The sequence below is a fragment of the Nyctereutes procyonoides genome, unplaced genomic scaffold, assembly GCF_905146905.1.
Source record: "Nyctereutes procyonoides isolate TBG_1078 unplaced genomic scaffold, NYPRO_anot_genome, whole genome shotgun sequence".
Taxonomy (NCBI): Eukaryota; Metazoa; Chordata; class Mammalia; order Carnivora; family Canidae; genus Nyctereutes; species Nyctereutes procyonoides.
The window spans coordinates 6,242,575-6,268,000 of record NW_026575117.1 but is presented as its reverse complement, the minus strand read 5'-3'; the positions used below and the strand labels follow the sequence as shown (position 1 = coordinate 6,268,000).

Here is a 25,426-nt window from a genome sequence, read left to right as displayed (position 1 = left end):
AGAAAGGAGGAAAAAAGGGGATCCTTAGACTCTCTTGATTTGTGGCTGGGTTTCACCCGCGAGAGTCTCTGGTTCAGTGAGGACTGAATAGTGCTTTCTGAGCAAGTGGCCAGGTGGGGTGGCCGTGGTGTATAAGGTGTATAAGGTGGATGCATCCCTCCATCCAATGACCAGCACCACGGGGAGCCAACGCGGCCTCCCTCCTGGTCCACCGTCCCTGTGAATGGGCCATGGCTCCCAAGCGCACCTGTCAGGCTGCCACTGCTGGGAGGGCAGACATATGTGTATGTAGCCCCCCCCCACAGCCAGAGCAGGAGAGGCCCACCCCAAATCCAAGGGGGGCTCTGGCTTCTGCAGCTGGGGATGGAGGCTCCCACTTCTCTCTGGGACCTCCAAGATCAAATGCCAAGTGCGGTGCACCCTCCGGAGGAGGGGCCGGGAGGGGAAAAAAGAATGCATTCTCCGAACCCCCCCCCTCCCGACGACTGTGGGTGCACGTCGAGGAGGAGGAGGAGGAGGAGGCCCCCGCCCCCAGCTCTGCCTCCCCGCCGCCATCGGGGGCCCGGGAGAGCAGAGCCCCGGGGCGGGGAGGGGGGCGGAGGCGCGGAGCCCGGGAGCGCACGCGGCGGCCCAGCCCCGAGTGCCGCCGAGCAGCAACAGGAGCCCGAGTGCCGCCGAGCAGCAACAGGAGCCCGTGCGCCGTGGGGCGCGGCGGCGGCGGCGCGGTGCGCGGTTACTGACAGGCACCAGCTGCCGCGCCGCCCGGACGCGCTATGTGGCCGCTCCGAGCGAGGGGCAGATTCCAGACTAATCCCGGAGGGCTGGCCCAGCCCGAGCTGCCCGGGCGGCGGGGGAGCGATGACCGCTCGCGTTAGCCCAAGTTGAAGGCCGCCCCGGCTGCGCGCTCGGGAGCCCGGGAGGCCGCGCTCCTCGGAACACTGGGGAGGGAGGAACATGAACTGAGGAGGAACCATGTACGGGAATTATTCGCACTTCATGAAGTTTCCCACGGGCTTTGGCGGTGAGTCCGGCGCTCGGGCTGCCCCGGGGGCGCAGGGTGGAGGTGGACCTGCCTGGAGGGGCCGCAGGAGGAGGAGGGCACCGCGCCACAGGGCCCGGGGCGCTGCTGAACCCGGAGGAGGGCACGCACGTTTAGATGCATCCTAGTGTGTGTCTGCGCGTGCAGGGGAGAGGGAGGGCGCGGGGCCGGGTCGGGGGGCGAGGATTTTGCGCACCGGGCCGGAGGGAGCGCAGAGACAGGGCGTGCAGACACTCGGGGGCGCCTTCAAACCCACCTGCCCCAGGAGAAGATACCCAGATATCCATTGTTAGAACCCGGCGTGTTTTTGTGGGTGTGCAAAGTGGAAGAGTCAAAGGGAATTACTCTGGTGAACCTATTATCCAACTTGTAATGAGAAAAAAGAAAATGTGATGGAAAAGGGTTTTGCCTCTCTATGAAGACTCCCCGGGACACCCGGTAACAAGGGCATGCTTGTTTTATTTCAAAGCAGATCCCCCCCTGCCCCGTAATTGGATTTTTTTTTTTTTTAAAGAGAAAACAGAGCGCTTGAATTTGCCACCGCGTTTTCCTTCCTCTGTTGTCTTCCCTTTTGATTTGCTCCTAGCCTGGCGCCCCCTCCCTGCTGTAGCCCCCAAGTCCACGGCCAGGGTCTCTGCCTGCGTTTCCACGCTGAGGGGTGGCTCTGGGGCAGGGGTCTGCACTCAGCTGAAGGTCCAATTCCCCCCCCCCTTACACCCCCAAGCCCGGCAGGGCAGCTGGGCACACTTCGCAGGGGCTGCCTGACAGGCACCCTAAGGCTCCCACGATTCAGTGGCAGAAGCAGTTCAGTCGTCCAGCTTTGAATAAATGGAACCAACAGCTGACCAACTGGCCTCTCACTTGTCAGCTGGTGGCATGTAGCTTGTGTTCCTGGGAGCCAAAGAGGAGCTTTTGCGCTGTGGATGCTGGCAGACAGGACAAAGCAGAAATTCTTGTTGGGTCTTGAGAACGGAAAAGTCCCTGCTCTCCCGACCCCCTGTGTGGACAGATCAGCGATTCATCCGAGGGCTCGGGAGTAAAGCTCGCCTACTTTGCTGGGCAGAACCTTCTGTGAGGCGTGCAGGGACATTGCAAGGTGCACATTGCAGGTGGCCCCGGCCCGGAGGCATTGGGCCCAGGGGCTTGCTCATTCATTCAGGGTAGTTTCTGTGAGCCAAGCATGGTGTTAGGTTCTGGGAAGACAGATGTGAATGAGACACAGTCTCTGCCCCTTGGACAGTGTAGGCTTATTGCACCAACACATCGTCCTGGTTGGGGCTGTGTGCTCCCCGGGGGTGCGGGAGGAAGCTGTTGCTGGGACACAAGAAGGAGGGGGTCACGGATGGGTTCCTGGAAGAGGTGATGTTTAAGTTATTGAGGCCAGTCTCATGACATGACCCAGTGAGAGTGGTGGCCAAGGCTGTGACCGGGACATCTGATCTCCAGTTTATAGCTGGGTCCTGGGTGTGAAAGGCCTTCTCAGCTCCTGTCTTGGTCCCATTCACAACCCAGGCAGTTTTTCCTTTTCCCTCTGAATTCAGTTGTGTGAGGTCTGAGAAATGTGTTTTTCTTCAAGAGCCTCGGGACCACTCCAAGGTCTGTGAGGTCATCGCTTCATGAATGCCGTGGAGACCCTCTGAGACAGTGGGAGTGAAGAGCAGGGTTGAAAGAGCTAGAGAAAGACTGGATGAAGAAAGGTCTAGCCCCAAATTCAGCGAGGGCTGCCTGCTGGAATCCCGGAATGTTAGCCTCCTAAGGGACCTTGAGATGCATCTTGGGCCTCTCATTTTAAGAGTAGAAACTGAGTCCTCAAGGGAGGCAGGGAGCACTCCAAGGCTATGTAGGGCTGAATGGGAGACCCCTCCCAGAAAAGCCCTTGACCCAAACTTCTAATAGTACTCCTTCAATCTAATCTAGTGAAAGAGCATGAGAGAGAGAGAGAACTGAGTGGTTCACGTCCTAGCTGTGTGCCCTTAGGCAAGATACTGAACCTCTCTGAGCCCCAGTGCCTTCACCTCTAAGATGGAGTTGATAATCTCATCCTCAGAGTCTTGTCTTGAGAATTAAATGTGCTAACATTGAAGAAGCAGCTACTTTAGTGACCACATGTTTGGTACTTAATCAAAGTTAGTATTTCCATCCCCTCCATTTTGCTCAACCATTAACATGCAAATTGATTAAAAATCAGACATTACTGGAGGGTAATGAATTAGGAATCTGGGGAAATCAAATGGAAGCCACAAAGACCCACACACTTTGCTGGTTTAGAGCCTCAAAATTGGGGGAGCCCTGGTATTTGGTGTAATTAGGGTTCGGATAAGCGGAAACACAAGAGCCCGGCTGTGGGGAGACAGTAGGTTGATGTAACATGGGGGAGCCAGAGGCAGAGGGGCCACCAGGTTGTTTGAGTGTCTCCCTCTGACGCGACTCTTCCTTGTTCCCGAGGGAGGAGAGTAATTATCTTGTTTAGGCCTGTGGATGTTTTCCATTTTGTTTGCGTGCGCCAGTGAAGAGGCTGCTGAAACACTGAGCCAGAGGACACGACTGGGTGAGAGGGAGGTCTGTCTGTGAACTGGGTGGTGAGGGAGGACCGTCCCCCCCCCCCCCCCGCCTCCCGCAGGAACAGGCCAGACCCCAGGACCGGAGTGGCTGTCGGCGGCAGCCTCGGCACGGGGTGGGGGTGTCTGCCCCCCCCACTTCTTGATATATCAGCAAATGGAACCCCAGGGGGCTCCTGAGAATCCCCCCAGGGATGTGCAAAGTCACCCTTGGGAACTAACCCCTGGGGGCTGCGTCTGGGGCTGTGCTTAGCACAGGTGAGATCACCGTCCCATCCGTGACTGAGGGACGGGTGAGATGGGCCAGTGGGTGGTGGCTGCCTGGGTGGCAGTGGTCTCACCGAGGTGCCCCATCTCCCAGCTCCCGGCCCTGCCATGTGATGAGCGGAGAACCCTTCTCTCCTTCTCTGCCAAGTCCTGGCTTTGCCAGCTGCTCAGTAAGAGATTTGTTTGCCAGGATGAGACAGTTGCTGCCTCTAAGAAGATGGCAAAACAAAGCCTGTAATTCCCCCCATCCAATTGTGCGGTAATCCTCAGGGTGAGAACAGAGATCAGGAGGGGGGGCGTCTCTCGCATGTCGGTTAATGAGCCCGCTGCCACGCTTTCTCGGGGGGCCAGCTACCCCTGGGAGCACTTTGCACCCTCGGCTAGTGATGCCCCTCTGAGGATGCACCGGTGCCACGATTACCCTACTCCTTTTAGAGACGAGGAAGCTGAGGCACCGCGCAGTGAAGTAACGGGTGACGTTCTGGTGACTAGAGTGGCCCCGGCCAGGATTTGAACCCAGGCAGTCCGGTCCCAGAATCCCTGCTCCACTGGGCTGCCTCTCGGGACTCCTGTGAGCCATGCACTTGCTCCAGGGCAGCAAGCGGTGGGAAGCCGCGCACCCCTTGCTGGGGTGCAGGAGCCCTAATTCTCAGTGGCTGCAGACACGTGGCCTGGCCATTGAGAAATTAAAACGCGAGAGGGCTCAGCAGCCACTCACTCGGGAGCAAGGGACTCTGGAGCATTAATTGGTGCTTCTCCTGGAGGCCTACTGCTCTGCAAGAGTCCTGTGCAGCTGACCCTGACATTTGTGTAGAAAGCTCTGCTTTTTTACCCAGGAATAGCTGACGGGATGGGGGGTTGGGGGGAGGGCTGAGCTCGAGGTAAGAGTGCACACAAGCATGTGTGTATGGATGGGGGGCAAGAGGAGGATGTGTGTGGATGTGGGAGCAGATCTGAGTGTGTGTGTGTGTGTGTGTGTGTGTGTACACGGATGTGTGCGCCAGAACATATTTTTCCCCTCCGCCAATGTGTGGGTGGCTAATTGGGACCTACCATGGACGTAAGTGGTTAGGGTTTATGTGGGAAGGAGTAACTGTTTATGAGATTTAGGAAGGAACATATTTAGTGTAAACTATTTTTCTGAAACATTTACAATCTTACCAGGAGACAGAGAGCTGGGTAGGAACTGGGGGAAGAAATTGTGCAAAGACTAAATCTAAATTCTCCACCTCTTCCTTCCCCTCATTATGTTGCTTCTGTATCTGCAGAGAACTTCGCCACCAGAGTTGGGTGGCCGGGATGCCAGCGGCTCCCAGAGGAAGTTGCGATTTTCTCTTATTTGAAAGGAGAAGACTCAGAGGCCCAGGGAATGTAAAAGTTTATTTTCTGGAATGCCTGGGTTTGGGTGGTTCTTGTGGGATCGATCTAGGTCCTGGCTCTGCAATCATCACAAAGAGTGCAACTAGTAGCTAATGTGCTTGAGGCACCTACTGGGTGCCAAACCCTCTTCCACGGGCATTGCAAGAACCATCCCAGTTAATATTCTCAAGGGTCCCTGGAGGGAAGGTGCTACTCTTATTCCCATTTTACAGATGAGAATGTAGAGCCACGAGGAGGTTTAGTAACCTGCTCAAGACACCCAGCTGGTAAGGAGCAGACCCAGGATCCTAACCCAGGCAGGGGCCGGGGCTGCTGTGTGAAGCCCTGTGCTGTCCCAGCTGCTTGCAGGGGGGTAGGGGGGAGAGGGAGTGGGGTGCAGGGGTAACAGAGTTCCAGATCTGCCACAAATTGGTGAATTCTGTGTAAGAACTCCAACTAACATATTCAGTTCTTGCTCTGTGCTCTTCCACAACTTTCTTAGGGATCATAATGCATTTTTCAGATGTACGTAATTGCAAATGAATAAAATGACCTGGGGGTGGGGGCAGGGCACCGGGTACTCAAAGGTCCTTAGGAAACAAAACCCAAAAACTTTGCCAGATGGGTCCCACTTTATTCTAATCCGTGGAACCTAGTTTTACATTCCAGGGTGGGAATTGGCAAGCTCTTTCTCTGCAGAACCAGATAGTAAACATCTGAGTCTTTGCTGGCTATAGGGTCTCCGTTGCAACTGCTCAATAATCCTGTCGTGGGGGGGAGAGGAACCGTAACTAAAGCAGCAGAAAAGGAGGCACAGGGATGCCCTGCATCTGGGTGTTTGTGGACCACTCTGGGGTCATTCTGGAGAAGGTTTATTACCATTTCTGAGTGGTTTCCAGTTGACAGTGGTTCCTGTTGTTGGCTCTGAACAGCCGGCTTCCCTGCCACAGAGCTGAGTCTTCAGAGCTAGACAGGGGGCCTCTGGGCCATGGGGGTGACCCCTTAGTTACAGTTGAGGACACTTGGGGAAGCAGGTGTGGCTTGCCCAGGATCTGCAGCTGCTTGTGATCTTCAGACTGGACTCTCCAGAACCCCCTGAGGGGCCAGCTGGGGTGGCAGGAGGAGGAGATGGTGGGGGGAGCCTCAGAGAGCCCTCAAATAACTCAATACTCTCTGCCACGCAGGGTCAGTGTTAGCCTTCTACGGTTAGGGATTTATTTATTTTTATTTCATTTTATTTTAAGATTTTATTTATTTATTCATGAGAAACACACACACACACACACACACACACAGAGAGGCAGAGACACAGGCAGAGGGAGAAGCAGGCTCCATGCAGGGAGCCCGACGTGGGACTAGATCCCAGAACTCCAAGTTCACGCCCTGGGCCCAAGGCAGATGCTCAACCACTGAGCCACCCAGGAGCACCCTGGTGTAGGGATTTAATAAAATAAAGCCTGGGCTGCTGTAAACACACGGTAAAAGATCCCCTTCCCCATTTCAGGAAATTTGGAGACTACAGTTCTAAATTCAGCTAGAATTTTGTATGTAGATGGTTCTTAGGGGAGGTGTGCCTGTTGTTAAAGCCTCAGATGGCGCACCCGGAGATGCTGACAAAGCAAAGTGAGACGTGGATTCTGTGCCTGTTACAGGAAGTTCTGTTTCAACAAATCACTCTAGGGCAGGCACTCAGGAGATCTGGCAGAAAGAGAGCTGGGACCTGGGACCTGCAACCCCTCCAGGCTTCAGGAGACCCTGGCCCTGGGCCAGTAACTTTGATGAGTCACTGAACGACCTGGAGCCCCCTGCTGCCTTTATCAGATCCTGTGATTAAGAGAGAGGAAAGACAGGAAGTCTCTGGGTTCAAAATCAAGCTCAAATTCCTGATGGGATTTCAGAATTCAACATCTGAACTTAAAAGATGGAAAAGCTTGTGATCTTTAATTTAGAAAGCATTTACAAGAAGTCAGAAGAGTGGCCGAGAAAGTGCCTAACCCCTATGTTGGGATGTCTCTTCTCTGCTGGCTTGCCTGGATTTCCATTCTGTGACTCGGGGTCTCCTTCATCCCTCGTTTGCTGGTCACTCATGTCACGGGGAAGCAGTCTCTTGGAGAGTTTGGGGCTCCTGGTGTCTGTGCTTTCTCATCCCAGCGACAAGGGGAGCAGAGCAAAGATTAGAGGTCATGAGCTGGGAGAGAATATTCTAGACTGTCTGGGAGTGCCAATCAGTTGTTAGGCACACATTGACTAAGTATCTGGCTTGTGCAAGGGTTGTGCAGGACCCCGAGAACGAGAACCCATCCCTTGTCTTGAAGGGATGATAAACTAGTTACAAGCTCTGACATCTGCATAACATTTGGAGATGAATTATTTCTAGAAATGTTTCTTGGGCCTGAGGATAGGTGAATGGGTCCCAGGAATTTAGGTGTTTAGAACCTGAGAACAAATGATCCTATGTGCATCACCTAATGATAACACCGCACTAAGGATGTTGTTCACTGCATTTTAAGATGATCCGCAGTCTTCAGAAGACTGTCCGTATTTAGGGGCACCTGGGAGGCTCAGCGAATAAGCATCTGCCTTCGGCTCAGGGTGCGACCCCGGGGTCCTGGGATCAAGGCATCGGGTTCCCTGCAGGGAGCCTGCTTCTCCCTCTGCCTGTGTCTCTGCCTCTCTCATGAGTAAATAAAATAAAATCTTAAAAAAAAAGAAAAAAGAAGGAGGCTGTCCATATTTAGAGGTCAGAGAGAGCATATCTGAACAAGAAGTCCAGAGAGACGGAAAAAGGGATTGAGGTCACGGGTTCAAGAGCTGGATGTGGACGAGATTGATGTTCAAGGACTTTAGGGACAAGAGGTGAGGTGGGGGCACCCTCAACTAATGCCTGAAACACTCGTTGGCATTGCCTTGGTGGATCCACGGGTACATGGTGTGCCCAGTATATGAACCTGGCTTGAAGGGGCAGACGGTGTTCCTTGTGAGTGTCACCCCTGCCTCAGGATCGTGGAGTACCTCTTAGGCCATAGACACAGCACAATATCCGCCCATACCGTCAAGGCGGATAATGTGGTCCTGGGTGGGAAAGGTGGGACGCAAGCAAAATGCCATTAATTACATACAGGAAGGTTAAGAAAAAATAGTGCTAGGCTCGACTCAGATTCTAGGTCTGTAACAATTCACAAGGGGCGCTTAGAAAGGTCACTTTATCATTCTGAACCTGTTTTTCTAAATCTCCCTAATGGGGATCATTTCTGCCCTGGAGATTACTGTGAGTCAGTTTGACGCTTACGTGAAACAGGCACCGGCCCCCCAGGAGGGACCCCTCTCTCCAGAGCGCCTAGTCTGGGGTCTGGGACATAGTAGGCACTCAACGGATATATATATCCGTTTTTTTATATATATATTTTTTTTGACTGGCTGAACCAATAGCTGACATGGGAATAAATAGCATTATAGTTGGGAAGCGTTTTGTGTGAGTGAGACGGTTCGTGGAATGTGGAATGTCCTGGAGCCTGGGAGCCAGAAGACCCAGTGTCTCTATCCTGACCGTGTGTGGCCTTGAGCAAGTCCTGCAACCTCTGTGGGATTGTTTTCTCTTCTCTAAAATAAGGTAGTTCTTCAAATCCTAGAAGTCTGGTTTCTAACCTCAAGCAATGTGGCCTTAATAATTTATGGCCTATCTCATTTGGAAAGGTTTGATTAAATCAGTCCTGCTATGAACTAGTTTGTATTTGCTCATTCACCAAAAACAAAAACAAAAACAAAACAAAACAAAAAACCAACCAAAAAAAAAAAAAAAAAAGGTTTGTGGAGCAAACAGCATCTTAGAAGTGTTGCCCTATTTAAGTTACATCTGTTTTGAAGCAATTTAAAAAGCCTGGTAGGAGCATCATTAGCATATTAACGGGGTGTTAATTACAAAAGAGTCTTTTAAAGCAGATTTTATAAAATCTCCACTTAATAACCATTAGCTTGTGGTACTCGAAACACAAACTCTTCACGTGTGTTACTTAGGAGTAATAAAATTGTAATTTAAAAGTAATCTGCCAACTTGTCACGGATTTAGACTGATTTTTTTCCTCTCAATTGATCGAAATGAGTAAGGTTTTGCTATAATTATATATAATGCTGGTAATAATGAGGCTGATTATCAATCTTTGCCTGCTTTTCACTACCTCCATCACTGCAGATTTTAGGGGAAGGGGGTGTGGAAGGGGCTGGGGGTGGGGAGGGGGAGAGGGGGAGGAGAGAGGGGTGCCCCTGTGCTCTCCCCCCTCGGCCTAGCAGGCCTAGCACCCCAAGAGGCAGCCCCATCCCTCCTGCGGAGCAGCCCCTGAGCCCTCCTCTCCTTCAGGGCAGGAAGCAGGAGAGCTGCCCTGGGCACCCCTGAAAGGCTGGCCAGCTGCAGGCAACCTGTGGGCTGCTCATCTATGGGTCCCCACATGTTGCTGAGGGGCCCCGGGTGCTGAGCCCCTTCTCCCACACACTCCCCATGTGTGTCATGTTCCTTTGGTTTTCCCCATCGAGAAAGCCAGAAAGCACTTTGGTAGCAGAGGAGTCTTATAAAAAAAAAATGTGGCTTCCACCTCTGCTCCTCACTCCCCCCCCCCCCCCCCCCCGCCGCACCAAGTTCAGCTTCTCTCCACTTGAGGTTGGCACCTGTTAACATGCAGAGTGCTGTGCCTGTCCTTCCTGTCCCATGTCAGGGTGGCCGTGAAGCCCTGAGGCTTAAGTGTAGGTGCTTTTTTGTTTGTTTGTTTAAGATTTTATTTATTTATTCATGAGACACATAGGCAGAGGGAGAAGCAGGTGCCCCATGGGGAGCACGATGCGGGACTCGATCCCAGGACCCCGGGATCATGCCTGGAGCCAAAGGCAGATGCTCAATCACTGAGCCACTCAGGTGTCCTGAGTGTAGGTGCTTTTGAACATGCAGGTCGTGACCCACGTGTAAGAAATGTGGACTAGCACCGGGCGTCCGAGTGCCCCTTCTACCGAAGGAGGTAGAGGAAGAGGTCGGGCTTAGCTGGGACCCTGACGATGGGCGCCCCGGCCAGCCTGGACCTGTGAGGGGCCAGAGTCAGGATGGGTTGTGTCCTCAGCAGACAGCGCCGGGGGTGGGAGAATCTGGCTGGCTCAGAGCCTAGAGCCTGTGACTCTGATCTCGGGGTTGTGAGTTCCAGCACCATGCTGGTGTAGAGATTCTTAAAAAAAAAAAAAAATTAAAAAACAAAAAGAAAGGAAGTGCGAGGGTCAAGGTCCAGAGGGAGGTCTCATGTTGGGTGGGTCAGGGGAGGCAAGGAGAGCTGTCCTGTGCTGCTGGGAGGAGTCGCAGAACGGAGTCCTCCCCATGGTGGGGCTGGGGCAAAACCCACATCAGCTGCCTTGGTCACTCCGTTCAGAGGCCGCTGGTCCCATTCACGAGTGGTGTTCCCTTGGGCAGTGTCTCCAACATCCCTGGCCCCCAGCCCCTGCATCTGCACAGTGGAGAGCAGCGTGCCGGCCTTAACGGGGCTTGTGGGTGCAGGACGTGTCAATATATGTCAAGTGCTGAGAACTGGAGCTGGTCTTCACTCGGCAGTCGCTCAGCCAATGTTGAGCTGTTGTTGTTAGTCATGGGAGGAGGCGACGATTGAAGCATCAGTTAAAGTGCCTTCCTGCGGCGGGCCTCAGCCTGCCTGTGTGTTGGGAGCCAAGCTGGGAAAGGATGTGGGAGTAGGGGTCCCTTAGACTGGGAATGACCAGCCAGGGGTGCTCATCGGTTCAGCATCCGACTCTTGATTTTGGCTCAGTTCATGATCTCAGGGTCCTGGGATCCAGCTCCGAGCTCAGTAGGGAATCTGCTGGAGAGTCTCTTCCTCGGCCTCTATACCTCCCCCCATGCGCTCTCTCTGTAAATAATAAAAATATTTTTTTTTAAAGGAAGAACAAGCCAGATGTCAGACTGCTCTCTGATGCTGGGGCTCATGCACCAGGTCCCTCCAGTGGAGACAAGCAGACAGGCTTAGATGTGCGATGGTGTCTCCGGGAGAGAGAGTTGAATGGGATGGAGCCCTGTGGTGCTCTCTAGACCTCACAAGAGTCCTGCCTCTCCGGAATAGCATGTCTCTACTTCTGTCCCCTTCCCTGTGGGTGGGTATGACCCAGTATCAAGATTCATGACAAGTTTCCACTCCGTGCAGGAGAGGCTTGTTAGCAGGCCAGCGAACTACCCTGGCACAGCAGCAAAGGGGTGGAAACACCAAGCCATTTGCTCCCTTGTCTGGCCAGTCAGAAAGACTCATGCTTGACATTTTCCTTTCATTGGCTGAGGATGAGGTTGCTAGGCAACCTCCTCACTTTGGTAAGAATTCTGTAGTTCTGAGTACCCGGGCTTCTCTTTCTCAACAAGTACCCCCTCAACATGCACATGTAATTCGTTATTCAGAGATTTTCACTTTGGTAAACAGCAGGGCCGTAGACTTCTTATGTAAGTAATTTCTATTGATCAACTCCCTGTCGTCATACACGTTAATCAACAAAAAATTATCCCATCACTGATCCCGTCCTGTTGTCAGGTACTTTTTGAGCGTCTGCCACATTCCCGGCTCAGTGCTGGGTACCATGATGGTGACCGTTCACGGCAAGTGGAAATTAAAAGTATGTGACAACCAGGAGGACAGCAGATAGTCAGACGGGAGGGGGGTCCCGTGGAGGGGACCTGGCAATCCTAGGAGGGTGGAGTAGCTGGGATGACGGAGGGGCACTCCGGGCTCAGAGCAGTGGCTGTACTAGCCAATTCAGACAACTCAATATTATAAACAACTGGTATGTCCGTACCAGTGTGTGGCGACGACTTTCCTCGATAGAGCATTTACCACGGGCCTGGCTTGGTCTAAGCTCTCGACGTACACGATCTTCTCCAATGGCATGCAGGCCACACACAGTGCCTCGCACACAACAATTACAGGACAGTAAATTATTGCACCTGCCACCACGGGGCCTGTGCTCTCAGGTGCTCTCAGCAGGCCACTGAGGTAGGCACGTGTGTCCCCACTTTGGGTGGGGAACTGCGGTTCGAGGGGTCACATTCCTTGCTCAAGTCTCATGACTGGAAGGAGGTGGAGCCTCGAATCCAACCTAGGACTTTGTGGCTTCAGTCTTATGTTCGGCTGGACCGCTGCAGCGCCACGATGCACACATAGATCATGCTGGTGTGGGCGCCTGCAGATTCCCAGACAGCGTTGACTGCTGGTGACACTCAATGTCCCAAACAGAACGAAGGTCTAACATGGTCCAGCTGCCAAGGACCAGGGGCCCCTCGGAAAGGGGTCCAGACTCACACCCATGCCAGATTGCTGTGACCGGTGCTGCTTCTTTGAGACCTCAGTGGGCCACATCCTCATCCATGTTCATGGAGTGTCAGTGGGAGGGGTCTCGGAGACCCCTGAGCAGAATGAGGCCCGGAAATATGAAACACTTTTCTTAAGTACGTTGCCAGGAGAGAATAAAAGAGAGCCCACTAGCCATTTCCCATTAGATGAGTTACTTTTTATTTAAACAAATCACTGCCTGAATAAAGAGAATCGACTCTGAGGAGTGGAGGGTTTGTGCATTTCCCAGGCATCTGGCAGCGGGCACAGCCCGGCTGTGGCTAAAGAGGATTAAGAGGATGTAGGGTCAGGGATGGAGCAAGGCTGCTCAGGTGCAGAGACCAGGGAGGATGGGGCTGTAGGAACAAGAGGGAAGCACTGGAGGATACCTTGACCTTGGATCTAGACTAGAAACCGGGTTTCTGGAAAAAAACGTGTGGTACTTTTTGGTCCTGGCTATGGCTCCAACGTGGCTTTGAGAAAAAGAGGAAATAGGGGGGAAATCCCTGGGTGGCTCAGTGGTTTAGCACCTGCCTTCAGCCCAGGGTGTGATCCTGGAGACCTGGGTTTGAGTCCCACATCGGGCTCCCTGCATGGAGCCTGCTTCTCCCTCTGCCTATGTCTCTGCCTCTCTCTCTGTGTCTCTCATGAATAAATAAATAAAATCTTTTTAAAAATTAATTAATTAAAAAAAAGAGGAGAGAGGGAAGGTGATGAAAGGGCCGTCTTTGGGTCTGACACTCTGGGGTCTCTTTGGAGGACAGGTTCACTTCCCATTGGGAAACACTTCCATCATTAGAGGCACTGATTCCCACCTTTTCTTTCTTTTTTTTTTAATTTTTATTTATTTATGATAGTTACACACACAGAGAGAGAGAGGCAGAGACACAGGCAGAGGGAGAAGCAGGCTCCATGCACCGGGAGCCTGACGTGGGATTCAATCCCGGGTCTCCAGGATCGCGCCCTGGGCCAAAGGCAGGCGCCAAACCACTGTGCCACCCAGGGATCCCCCCACCTTTTCTAAAAGCAAAGCTTTCATGTCTGAGAACCAGTGGGTCACGGGAGAGACACAGAACCAACATGCAATCGTGTCAGCTGTATCAGTCTTTCTGAATTTTATTTTATTCTTTGAAGTGTGGTTATAAAGTAGCCCACCTCTTCTGCATCACTGACTCAGCAGAAGCAAACCGCATGGTAGGGCCATTGCAAAGCAGGCTTTAAGTCTGTTTATCCTGTCTCAGCCATGCTATGCTCCTCACTGAGCAGCCGAGGCATATTTTGACTGTCCTCATTATTATTATCAATAAAAACAGTGCACTTTTAATTTCAGTCACCCTCACATCATCTTCTTTTATTCTTGGGACAACTTGTGAGTTCCCCGAAGTCCGTGTTTCTATGTTTTTGTGCAGGTCAGTGTTCCTCTTATACATCATCCCTTTACACGTCCCTATTCCCAAGTGTCCTACATATTGAGGTCCTTGTACTTACTTTGTCCTAGGTCAATTTACTTTTTTTTTCAAACATTTGTTTATTTATTTATTTTTGGGATTTTATTTATGTATTTGAGAGAGAGCACAAGCAGGGTGAGCAGCAGAGGGAGAGGGAGAAGCAGGCTCCCCACTGAGCAGGGAGTCCAATGCGAGGCTTGATTCCAGGATCCCGGGATCATGAGCTGAGCCGAAAGCAGATGCTTAACTGACTGAACCACCCAAGTGCCCGTTTATTTATTTTGGAGAGAGAGAGAGAGAGAGCAGGAGGAGAGACAGAGGGAGAGAGAGAGAGAATCTCAAGCAGACTCCCCTGAGTGGGGACCCCAATGCAGGGCTGGATCTCACGATCCTGAGATCATGACCTGAGCCAAAATCAAGAGTCAGATGCTCAACTGACTGAGCCACCCAGGTGCCCTTACTCTCATTTTGAAAACTTAAATAGCTATTTTTAGAAAGGTAATCTCAATGCAAAAATAGAAGCCCAGTCATTTGCTATAAATAGAAGGAAACAGTAAAAATAATTATAGAACTATTAAAAAAAAGAACTATTAATATGTTTTTCAAGAGTTTGTCACTTCACATATGGCCTAAAATGTCCCTTACCACCGTGTCGCAGGTTCCACACCCCAGGAACTCTTGGGTTGATGAATGTGTGATGTGGAGTCTGGTCCCTGTGTGTCCCCCCAGCTCCGGGCCTGCTGTCGGGGTACAGAAGGGCAGGGCGCAGGCTCTCTGTGATCCACGTGAAGCAGAGTGAGATGGAGAATAGCAGGGTCCTTTGGTCTGTGTCTGGAAAGCTGGAGCAGAAGGGAACATCGATTCCCTTCGGGTCGCCGGGCTGTGGGGGCGGGGTGGCCGGTGTCCCGGTGGAGAGCGCGGCTCCCCACTCACCTGTCACACGTTATCTTAGGAACAGGCTCAAGATATACATTGGCCTCTTTAAATGTCACAGCCTTCCAGGGCCTCAGAAGAGTCTAAAATTGTCCTTTCCCATCAGTGGCCATCTGGGAGGATTTTTGGTGTTTCTGGCTCCGGTTCCTGGAAGCTGCCCTTTCTCCTTCAGATAAACTTTCAGCTTGAGATCCCTCCATAATTGAGTCATCGTGTACGCTGTGATGTGATGGCTCTCCAAATCATCCTTGCTGTCCTTGACAGCACACGCAGGGGAGAGCGTGGGCTTCAGATTGACAGTTGGAATCTAAGCTCTGTCACTTAAACAGCCAGGCAAGCGCCAGGTACCACGCTGGGGGTGGGGAAGCAAGAACGGACTCCTTCCTCCCTTCTCCCAGGTCAATGGAAAAGATGGGGAAATCAATCAATATGGTGACACAGTATAATAAGTGCGAAGATATGAGCAGGCCCAGACTGTTGTTAGAAAACGGAAAAGGGCATCAACACCAGGGAAGGCTTCCTGGAGGAGGTGACACTTGTGTTAGACCTGGGAGGATGAGTTAGAACTTGCTAGAGATGGAAGGGAGGGCAAATCATCTTGAACAGGGAGCAGCATGGGGGTGAGGCTGAGCATGAGTTTTCTCATCTTTATAAAAAGCTAAAATGATCCTCACAGGCTTAACTGTCAGGATGAAGTGAGTTAGTGTATGGAATTTGCCTAATGCTACTCAGGACACGTGGTAAGTGGCTGACCCGTTCATGCGAACCCCTTTGGCACTTCTCTGCGGACCCACAGAACGTGGTTCATCCTCAGTCATGCTACTTAGAACAGGTGATTAGGGATTTATCCGTTTATAAGACAATTGTCCCTGATAGATGGAAACTCCTGGGTAGGATGATGGAGAGTCAGAGCTTCCTTGACCGTGGCAGTGACAGATCTCTCCATGGGGAATCCTTAACCACGTTAGCAGCAGCTCAAGAGAAACTCTAGGTTGACATTTTCCCAGTGGAATATTTATGTTTAAAAGCAGCTGCACAGAGAGGAGCACCTGGGTGGCTCAGTGCATTAAGTGTCTGACTCTTGATTTTGGTTCAGGCCATGATCTCAGGTTCGCGAGATTGAGCCCAGCACAGGGCTCTGCACTCAGGGGACTCAGCTTGAGATTCTCTCTCTCCCTTTGCACCTCCCCTCTCTGCCCCCCCCCCCACACACACAGAGGGGGAGAGAGAGAGAGAGAGAGAGAGAGAGAGAGAGAGAGTAAGCAATAGAGAGATAATGAGAGAGGGAGGATGAGCAGGGGGAGAAGCAGAGGCAGAGGGAGAAGCAGACTCCCCACTGAGCAGAGCAGGGAGCCAGATGCAGGGCTCAGTCCCAGGACCTCCAGATCATGACCTGAGTTGAAGGCAGAATCTTAATGGACTGAGCCACACGGAAGCCCCATAAATAAATCTTTAAAAAAAAAAAAAAGAAAGAGTAGTTGCATAGAGAAAACACACATCCCCCCCACAAAAAAGCCAAAAATGCACCTCCACATTCATTGCAGCATTATTTGCAATAGCTGAGCTGTGCAAGCAACCTAACTGTCCATCGTTGAATGGATAACGGATATATATGAGATGGGACACTGTTTTGCCATGAGAAAGAATGAAGTCTTTTCATTTGTGACCACACGGATGGACCTTAGGGGGCTATGCTAAGTGAACTAAGTCAGACAGGGAAAGACAAATACTGTGTGATCTCACTTCTGTGAAGTCTGATAATAATATTGGTGATAATAATAATCATACCTCGAGCTCATAGATCCAGAGAACAGATTGGTGGTTGCCAGAGGCAGGGATGGGGGTGGGAGAAATGGGGAAAGGGAATCAAAAGGTACAAACTTCGAGTCATAAATACGTCCCGGGGACGTAATGACAGCGTGGTGACTGTAGTCGATAACATGGTCTTGTATGTTTGAAAGTTGCTGAGAGTAGATCTTAAAAGTTGTCATCACAAGGAAAGAAATTTCTCACTGTGTGTGCTGATGGGTGTTAACGAGTCTCATCTGTGGTGATCATTTTTGCGACATATACAAATATCGAATCATTATGTGGCACACCTAAAATACGGTGTTGTGTCTACTATTATCTATGATCTCAATAATTAAACAAGAATACCCCCCATTTGCTTCGACGTGGATGGAACTGGAGGGTATGATGCTGAGTGAAATAAGTCAATCGGAGAAGGACAAACATTACATGTTCTCATTCATTTGGGGAATATAAAAAACAGTGAAAGGGAATAAAGGGGAAAGGAGAAAAAATAAGTGGGAAATATCAGAAAGGGAGACAGAACATGGAAGACTCCTAACTCTGAGAAACGAACTAGGGGGGGTGGAAGGGGAGGAGGGCGGGGGGTGGGGGTGACTGGGTGGCGGGCACTGAGGGGGGCACTTGACAGGATGAGCACTGGGTGTTATTCTGTATGTTGGCAAATTGAACACCAATAAAAAATAAATTTATTATTAAAAAAAAAAAACAAGAGTAGCTCCACAGTTCTACTTCCGAGGCGCTGTGCTCCTCCCCAGCATTCAAAGGGAGCACGTCCCTCCCCCGATTCTGCTCCCAACACCACCCTTAATGACCCCTGTTGTCTCCCGAGGGTTAGGACAGCACCGTGCATGTAGCAGGTACTCCCCGAATGAACAGGGAACCACGCAGGGGAGCAGCGCTACCCTGTCGAGCTTCCAGTCTCTGCTTTGCAGCTACACATGCTGAGGTTCGTAGCTTCTCTCTTCTGGAGAGAATGTTTATGCCGGGCCCCTGCGAGGATGGTGGGGCACCTTCCTTCTCTGTCATCTTGAGCTGCAGCTGACCATAAAGGACCTTGGAGTTAACTTTCGTGGGAGAAATGGTACCAGACGACCACGTGCCCAGGGCCTGTTCCTTGGACACCTGTGACCACGGCTCCCTGTGTCTGGAGGCGGGAACAGTCTGGACAGGCCTGTCTGTACCGGCCTTCCTGGGCCTCTGCGGCCCTTAAGCTGTGGCCAGGCCTCCTGAGTCTTCTTCCCTGAGTGCTGATAAAGCCCCATGGTGTGAAGACAGGCAGGGAAAGAACGTGAATGGGCCCAGAGCTGCAAAAGATCCGGGCAGTCAAAGGTATGACAACAGCCTCTGCCCGCACCTGCACCCCACCCCACCCACCTGCCTTACCATGCTGGAAGGTGACCCCTGACAGCAGGAACTGTGTCCTCTTGGGCTCCAGGATCCCCGGCACCTGGAATCGTACCTGCATCTTAGTAAATGTTCATTGCATGTGAGTGAAGGAATTTCTCCCGACTTGCAGGCTCAGCCCTGCCCCAACTCTCCTAGCACTTTGGGTGCGAAACCCGGAATTCTGGAGCAGCCCTGCACCTGCTCCCTCCACTGGCACATGCGAGTTTGGACTTGAGTCCCCTTTGCTGTCTGGCTGGGCCAGGCCACGTCGCCGAGGCCCCGGGGCTCGTGGGCTGTGCCCCCTGCGGCCCTGGCTGTCCATGTGACCCAGGCCAAAGTAGATTCCCAGGCGGGCAGCCGAGAACCTAAACACCATGGACGCCTGTGGCCCTAAGAAGCTCTCTCCCGTCTGTCCCTCACTTGTCTTTATCCTGCCAGCTCAGCGTGGGGTGTGAGCACCTTGGGTTCACAGGTACGGGGTGTGGCAGAAGGAGGGGAGGCCTCCGTCCTCACAGGGGCCATCCCGGGGTCCAGGCTCCCCTCACCTATGCTCTTCTCCTTACAGGCTCCCCCGGCCACTCCGGCTCCACGTCCATGAGCCCGTCGGCAGCCTTGTCCACTGGGAAGCCCATGGACAGCCACCCCAGCTACACGGACACGCCAGTGAGTGCCCCGCGGACTCTGAGTGCAGTGGGGCCCCCCCTCAATGCCCTGGGCTCTCCATATCGAGTCATCACGTCTGCCATGGGCCCGCCCTCGGGAGCGCTGGCAGCACCTCCAGGAATCAACCTGGTCGCCCCGCCCAGCTCCCAGGTAGGTGCCCTTGCTCTCAGGGACTTCCCTCTGCCCCGCCCAGCTCCCAGGTAGGTGCCCTTGCTCTCACGGGACTTCCCTCTGCTCCACCCAACTCCCCAAGTAGGTGCCCTTGCTCTCACGGGACTTCCCAGCCTCCCTACACAGTGTCTCCCAGGCTGCTCCTGGAGCCAAGCCTGCGCTTGGCAGGTGTTTAATGTGTACTCGCCAAATTCCTGAGTGTGTCCCCAGGCTGAGCAGCCCAGAGCACCGACGACACCCCAGGGCCAGGAGCCTGCAGCCCAGAGGCCGCCCCTGTGGTTTAATGGTTCAGCCCTGGCAGTGAGCTCGCTGATTCTGAGGGCTGTTTGTCATCCTGGGGACAGGCCCCCTCTGTTCTTTGCAATTCAACAATGAGTGTTTATGGAGTCCATGAAGTGCCTGGTGCTCTACTCCAGGCTCAGAGGATCTGGAAATGATGGGAATGGTGGGCTTTGCTTTCCAGGAGCTTATAGCTGAGAGAGGGGAAATAGGCAGGTGTGGCACATGGATGAATCCAGAACATGGCAGTCTGTGTTACCTGTAGGTGGTCTCCAAGAGAAGACTGGGAACTCCGGAAGGAAACCTCACCTAACCCCTAGTGCTTCTGCTCCGGCAGAGGGCGGGTGGTGTGTGCACGGGGGACCTTGCACTGCTGCTCCAAGGACCCTGTAGGGTCCAGTTGCCTTTTACTTCATCCTGGCAATGTCGCAGTGAGATCATCAACTTTCCTTTCTTGTGCTGGTCAGCTGTTGTTGTAATGATGCTGTGGAACCGTCCTCAAATTGTCATGGTCTGCACAAAAACACATTTTTCCCCCCTCGCTCACAAATTTACGTCAGCTAGGATGGCTCTACTTCAGCAAGTGGTGGGGGAGCTGGATGAGGCTGCAGGCTGGGGGGCCGGTCTGCTCCTTGTGTCCCAGACTGAAGAAGCAACAGCTAGTCGGGACACGCTTTTCTCGTGGTGTGTCACAGGAGTGCAAAATCAAAGCCACATCAGTAGGGTACAGTGAATTCTGTTCACATCGTGCCCACTAAGAAAACAGTATGGCTGACCCCAGCATTGGCGGGGCAGGGAACTAGGCCAGGCCTGTTTTAGCGGGAGATTCCACAGAGTTAGGAACAATAATCCCATCTACTGTGTTCTCCTCCTTCACGTATGGGAATCTCAGTTTTGGGCCGGCACCATCCTGCCCCAACCACCAGCACACCCAAAGGCAGAATTAGTAGGTCCTGTAGCTTCTTTGGAACTTATAGTTTGGGAGAAGAGGCAAGAATCCCTTTGTGCCAGGGTTTCTTTCTACAACAGGGAGAACTTCAGAGACCATCCCTAGACTGTCCCTTTCAAGAGGCGTCATGCACACACGGTTTGAAAGCAAAGACACCTGCAGTTGCAGAACTTTAGAGTGAGCAAGGGCTTCAGAGATCTACCGATCCAGGGATTTGAGAATCTGGAAAAGACCTTGGGGGTCATCGAGTGTGTGATTGCAGGAACTGGAGCAGGCAGGCAGCAGAGGTGGGCGAGTGAGGTGCACATAAATCGGCAGGGCTGGTGGGGCCCTGCAGGGAGCTGTCTGTCCCCTTCCCTTGAAGCCATTCGGATTGGAAGCTTTGAAAGCATTGCATAGGCCCAGCAAATGGGTCACCTTTGGCTGGCCCTTTTAACCCCAATTTGTAATCTGATGGTTTCACCTGTAGGACCTTCTTTAGGGTGCACATTTCTCCCCCACCCCATATTTTGGTCCTTGTGGAGCCGGTAAAAGCCTAGCTGAGAACCACTAAATCTGTCTACGTCATCCTCTTCCCACACATGAAGTAGCAGGGGCTCAGTGAGCTCAAGTGACATGTCCAGCCGCACACAGCCAGTGGACAGCAGAGCTGGGGTTCACGCCCAAGTGTCCTGCCCCCCCATGCTGTGTTCATGACGCTGCATTCACCTGCTGCTGTGGCGTGTGCTGACTCAATCAGTGGCCCCAGGATCCTCCACTGGCTGCCAAGGATTAAAAGGTGACTCATCAGTGCTCCTGAAGAGTCTCATGGGGGGGTGGGCGGCGTAGCACTTCCTGCAGGTAAATTTTGTGGCAGTGGCACATGGGCTATGGTAGGTATGAGGGCCGAGCCAAAGGGAACAGGAAAAAGGGACCTCTCAACTTCCCAGACGAGTGTTTCTTGAGAGAGTGTGACCACCCAGAGGAGTGGGGACCAGGTGGCCCTGGGGATGGACACGTATTTGTGCCACTGTCACCTACTGTCATTGGCAGAGCCGGTGACACGTACGCTTCAGAATGTGAGGCCCTGAAGAGGTTTGCTGATCCATGTTCTTTCATGGGAATGGACCCCAGAAAGGCAGGTCAAAGCCAACAGGCCAGAGACAGAAGGAAACGTGGACTTTCTGGGCTGAAAGTAAACTCCTGCGCGGCTGCTCACGTTCACTCATCTAATTATTTAGGAAGGCCCTACTATGCATCTGGCGGTACTTGCCACCATCCTAGGTTCTGGGGATAAGTGCGGAGTAAGGTGGCTAAAGTCTTCACTCTCGTGGCAGTGACACCGTAGCAGGCAAGACAGACAGACACCAAACGAACGAACAAGGTGGTTTCTAACAGCAGTCATTCTATCCATGAAGCAATAAGACAGGGTGAGGTGATAGACAGTGACAGGGCTTGTGGGTGGGGAGTGGGCAAGGCACCATTTTTCAAGGCTGCTTTTAGCAACCATGCTCGGGTCTGATTGAGCCAAACCTAGCCAATAAACTCAGCTTCCTAGCCGTGCGAGTGGCAGGGCCGCTATTCCTGGACCATATGTCTGTACAGAGGGATTGGGGTTGAAAGGTCAGCTGAAAGCTTTGGTCCTGGCCAACTGGGCTGTGTGCAGAGGCCGAGGCCAAGTTTCACTCTGGGAGCTATATTAAGCTTGCCAAGCTCTGGGGAAGCTCAGCAGCCCTGGACACTGCACAGTGTCGTGGGCTCGGGCTCTGGAGCCACTCGGCAGAAACATTTTGCCCGATTAACCAGATGGCACAGGACATCTAGTCCCCTAGGTGTTAGCTGAGGTGAGTTGGACTCTGAACCATCTGGACAGACGGTCTCTCTGCATCCTGTCTTCCTCACCCAGGATGGGTCCGAGGGGGTCTCGGGAGGGAAACATGCTCCTCCTGTGACCTGGGTCCAGGGTAAGTACAGTTTCGGGGCGAGGGGAGGGGGCTGTGGTGGTGAGGCAGCTGCAGGCAGTGAGTGTCTCCCGTTCCCTGCTCTGCCCTTCTGGTGTTTGGGCTTCTCTCTTTTGCTCTTGTTGGATTTTCATTCTTGAGGAGTAAAGAGAGCTGAACCAATACCGTGGAGGCGGGGACTGTGTAACCTTTTTGCAAACCACTTGGGCGTCCAGGTATCTCAGTTCCCCTTACTGTATTTCAGGGGAACGTGCTTTTCCCGGGTTACCCTGCAGGGATAGGTAGGAATATTAAAGGAACTAGGGATTTGAAAAATCACTGCTCAAGGGCTCTATGGCACTAAGGTGGTGATAGGATTGTTATTATCCCCAGGTGATGTGAGGCACCTCAGTGATTGAGACTCTACCCCCGTGTGACCGTTGATTCTGGTGCACTCTTGCTGAGAGGTTCGAGAGAAGTTCATTTCAATAAGCGTTCATTGAACCAAGCCCTGGATATTTAAAAAAAAAAATGTAAGAATCAGTCTCTGCTCTGGGGAGTATCTGAGTGGAGGGAGTAATTTCCAGAAACACCAAATATATAATTGGGAGGATATTTATGTGACTTTCAGACAAAATGATCTAGGCCACATTTTCCTAACTTTGTGTGTATGTGTGTGTGAGTGTGAGTGTGTGTGTGTGTGTGTGTGTGTGTGTGTGTGTGTGTGTGATATCAGTTGCCTGGACTCAGAAGCAAGCCCTGCAAGGCCCTAGAATGCCCCCTGCCTCCTGAACCCAGCTGCCTGACCCGGGTTCTGTCCCTGAAAGTTCCTGCCCAGGTAGTGATTGATAACCGACTTACTATTCTTGCAGATTATTGTAGAGAATAGATAAGTAATAAAAAATTACAAATGTCAGAGCTGGAACAGACCTTAAAGATCATCTTGTTTAATGATTTTAAAAAGTTAAGCCATTAAAGTCTTTTCTCCAAGAGAGAAAGCACGTTTGGAAGGCTGATACGTGTGTCAGCGACAAACAGGTTTGGTTGAACTCAGGGCAGATCTTTTTCTTTTTTTTTTTTTTAAGATTTTTATTTATTTATCCATGAGAGAGGCAGAGGGAGAAGCAGGCTCTATGCAAGGAGCCCGATATGGGACTCGATCCCAGGACCCCAGGATCACGCCCTGAGCCGAAGGCAGACGCTCAACCGCTGAGCCACCCAGGTATCCCGAACTCAGGGCAGATCTGAAGCCTTCTTGTTGGCCCTCCCCTGCCACCCGCACATTCCCAGTTGGAAGAGCCACTGATCTAGTCTGTCGACCAGGAAACGTTGTCTCTAATGCAGCGACCTGGCCAAGCTCATGGGGGTAGGAAGCAGCAGGTGTCCACCAGAACCCAGGGCTTCTCTCTGCCCAGTGGGGTGGGGGTGTGGGGGGGTCCTGGCTCCTTACTCCTCATGGCCCAGACCCTGAAGGGACTAAAGGAACGCCGCTCTCCAGAGTCCACTCCCTGGAAAAGGAGCGCCTGCCTGCGGCCTGGCAGGCCGGCCACGTATCTGCATCCAGTGGAATAATTTTGGCTAAAAGCAGCTCAGAAATGTGGGACCTGATGTTCCGTGATGGCTCCAGGGCATTCAGGGAGCATTTGGCCCCTGGCTGGGAGTCTGCAGATGGAAGCCAGGCCAGTCAAGTGTGTCTCCCCCTGTTCTCAGGGAGCGGCCAGCGCCTGGTGCATCCCCCGCTCTGAAAGTGCTCGCTTCTGCTGAGCTGCTTCTAATGGAACAAGACAGCCGGCTCGGGGACTCGGGGCCAGGCAGCTAATGGGGTCGCACTCGGGCGGCTGCCTCTTGTCGCCTCTACCTGTGCTGGGAGCCTGTGGCCCCCCACCTGCAGAGAGGCCGGTGGAGAGGGGAGCAGCAGCCCCTCCATCCTGCTGCTCAGCCCATGGGGAGAAGCAGTGGAGAGGGGCTGATGGCTCCCCCCTGGGAGAGCGAGGGCCCCTCACCGCGGGGGTGGCCAGGAAGCTGCTAGGCCAGGGCGTCTGAGCGTCCCCTGCCAGACAGACCTTCCCATGAAGGAGGAATGACCTGGGAGCCCAGTGTCCTCGCTCCCACCTGTGAGCCAAGGAAGATCCCCAGCCAGCCTCTGGGTCTCCTCCGGGTTCCCCTCCTGCCGCTGCCTCGCTTACCTCCCTGGGGCAGAGTTCCAAGAGCTGTATTCCTCAGCCCGAAACTTGAAACTTCCCGTGGCTGCTCTGACTTGCTCCTCAAGATTAAATCCACTGTCTGTAGCCAGACAGGCCTTGGGCTGTGTCACGCCACCCACCCCCAGCTTCGTCTCCCACCCATCTACACTCGCCATGAACCCCTGGGCTTCCCCCGGGGTTGGGAGGGGGTGTCCTTAGCTCTCAGAGCCTTTAGCCCATCAGCAGCCCATCCAAGTCTTACCCACTTTGGAAGGCTGTCAAGTCCTAGCTCAAATGCCACCTCCTTCAGGAAGTCTTCCCTAATTTCAGTTGTTTGGGGTCTTTCCTTCCTAAACAATCCCAGCTGACTTAGTCTTATCAGTGGCCAGTCCCTCGAGGCAGTACCTGCCATCCTCCTTTCTGTATCCCCTTAGTATTTCTGAATGAACACACATGAATAAACCACTCTAAGGCCTGGTAAGCTCATCTGAAGAGTAGATAACCTCATAGGGTTGTTGTGAGCGCCAAGCAAGCCTTCTATAGGGGGCAGTGCTACCAGTAGCATTAACAGTGCTTGCTGTCCCGTGACCTCCGCAGGCTGCAGGTGGTGAGGCTGGTCCCACAGGACACGGCAGTGGGAGGGGAAGGTGAGTGAGGGGCTCTTGAGGCTCAGGGGGTGGTGGCCTCTTCCTCATTCCCATACCCTTTCTTGTCCATCTGAGGATTTGGGACAGAGCCTCGGGCAGCCAGAGCGTTCTTTCTCTGGGGTCACCAGACCTGCAATGCTTCCGTCTCAAGGGTGGATTTAAGTGGTGACATCTCTTCCACTGAAGTACTTGAAAAGAGTTGCCACCTGGAAGTTACACCAACAGAAACACCCTCAACCTATTTCTTAAAAAACCAGTACAAATCTACATATGTCCCACATCTGAAGTAATGATAACCTAGTAGTATGACAGCATTAGTTTTCCGACCCCCACCCCACCAAGAAATGGAGTCATTTAACGCCTTTGGTGAATGTGGGCTCATTTCCTGCAGAATTCCTGGCACAGGGACCCCCGGGTGGCTCAGCGGTCGAGCATCTGCCTTAGGCTCAGGCCATGATCCT

At 52.7% G+C, this 25,426-nt stretch overlaps 1 protein-coding gene across 5 annotated transcripts in view; it reads left to right on the top strand.

Moving 5' to 3' along the window:
- Window positions 1-541: 541 nt before the first annotated feature.
- RXRG (retinoid X receptor gamma) overlaps window positions 542-25,426 on the top strand; it is a 46,119-nt gene continuing 21,234 nt past the window's right edge. For 2 of the 5 annotated variants that reach the window (XM_055334098.1, XM_055334097.1), the window contains exons 1-2: window positions 542-1,021; window positions 18,720-18,967. In XM_055334098.1, the coding sequence (XP_055190073.1) occupies window positions 973-1,021; window positions 18,720-18,967 (297 nt within the window). In that variant the 5' untranslated portion in view covers window positions 542-972. Of the gene's footprint in view, window positions 1,022-18,719; window positions 18,968-19,005; window positions 19,018-21,938; window positions 22,160-25,426 lie in introns of those variants that run through there. The other 3 variants (XM_055334100.1, XM_055334101.1, XM_055334099.1) reach the window with 3 other exon arrangements.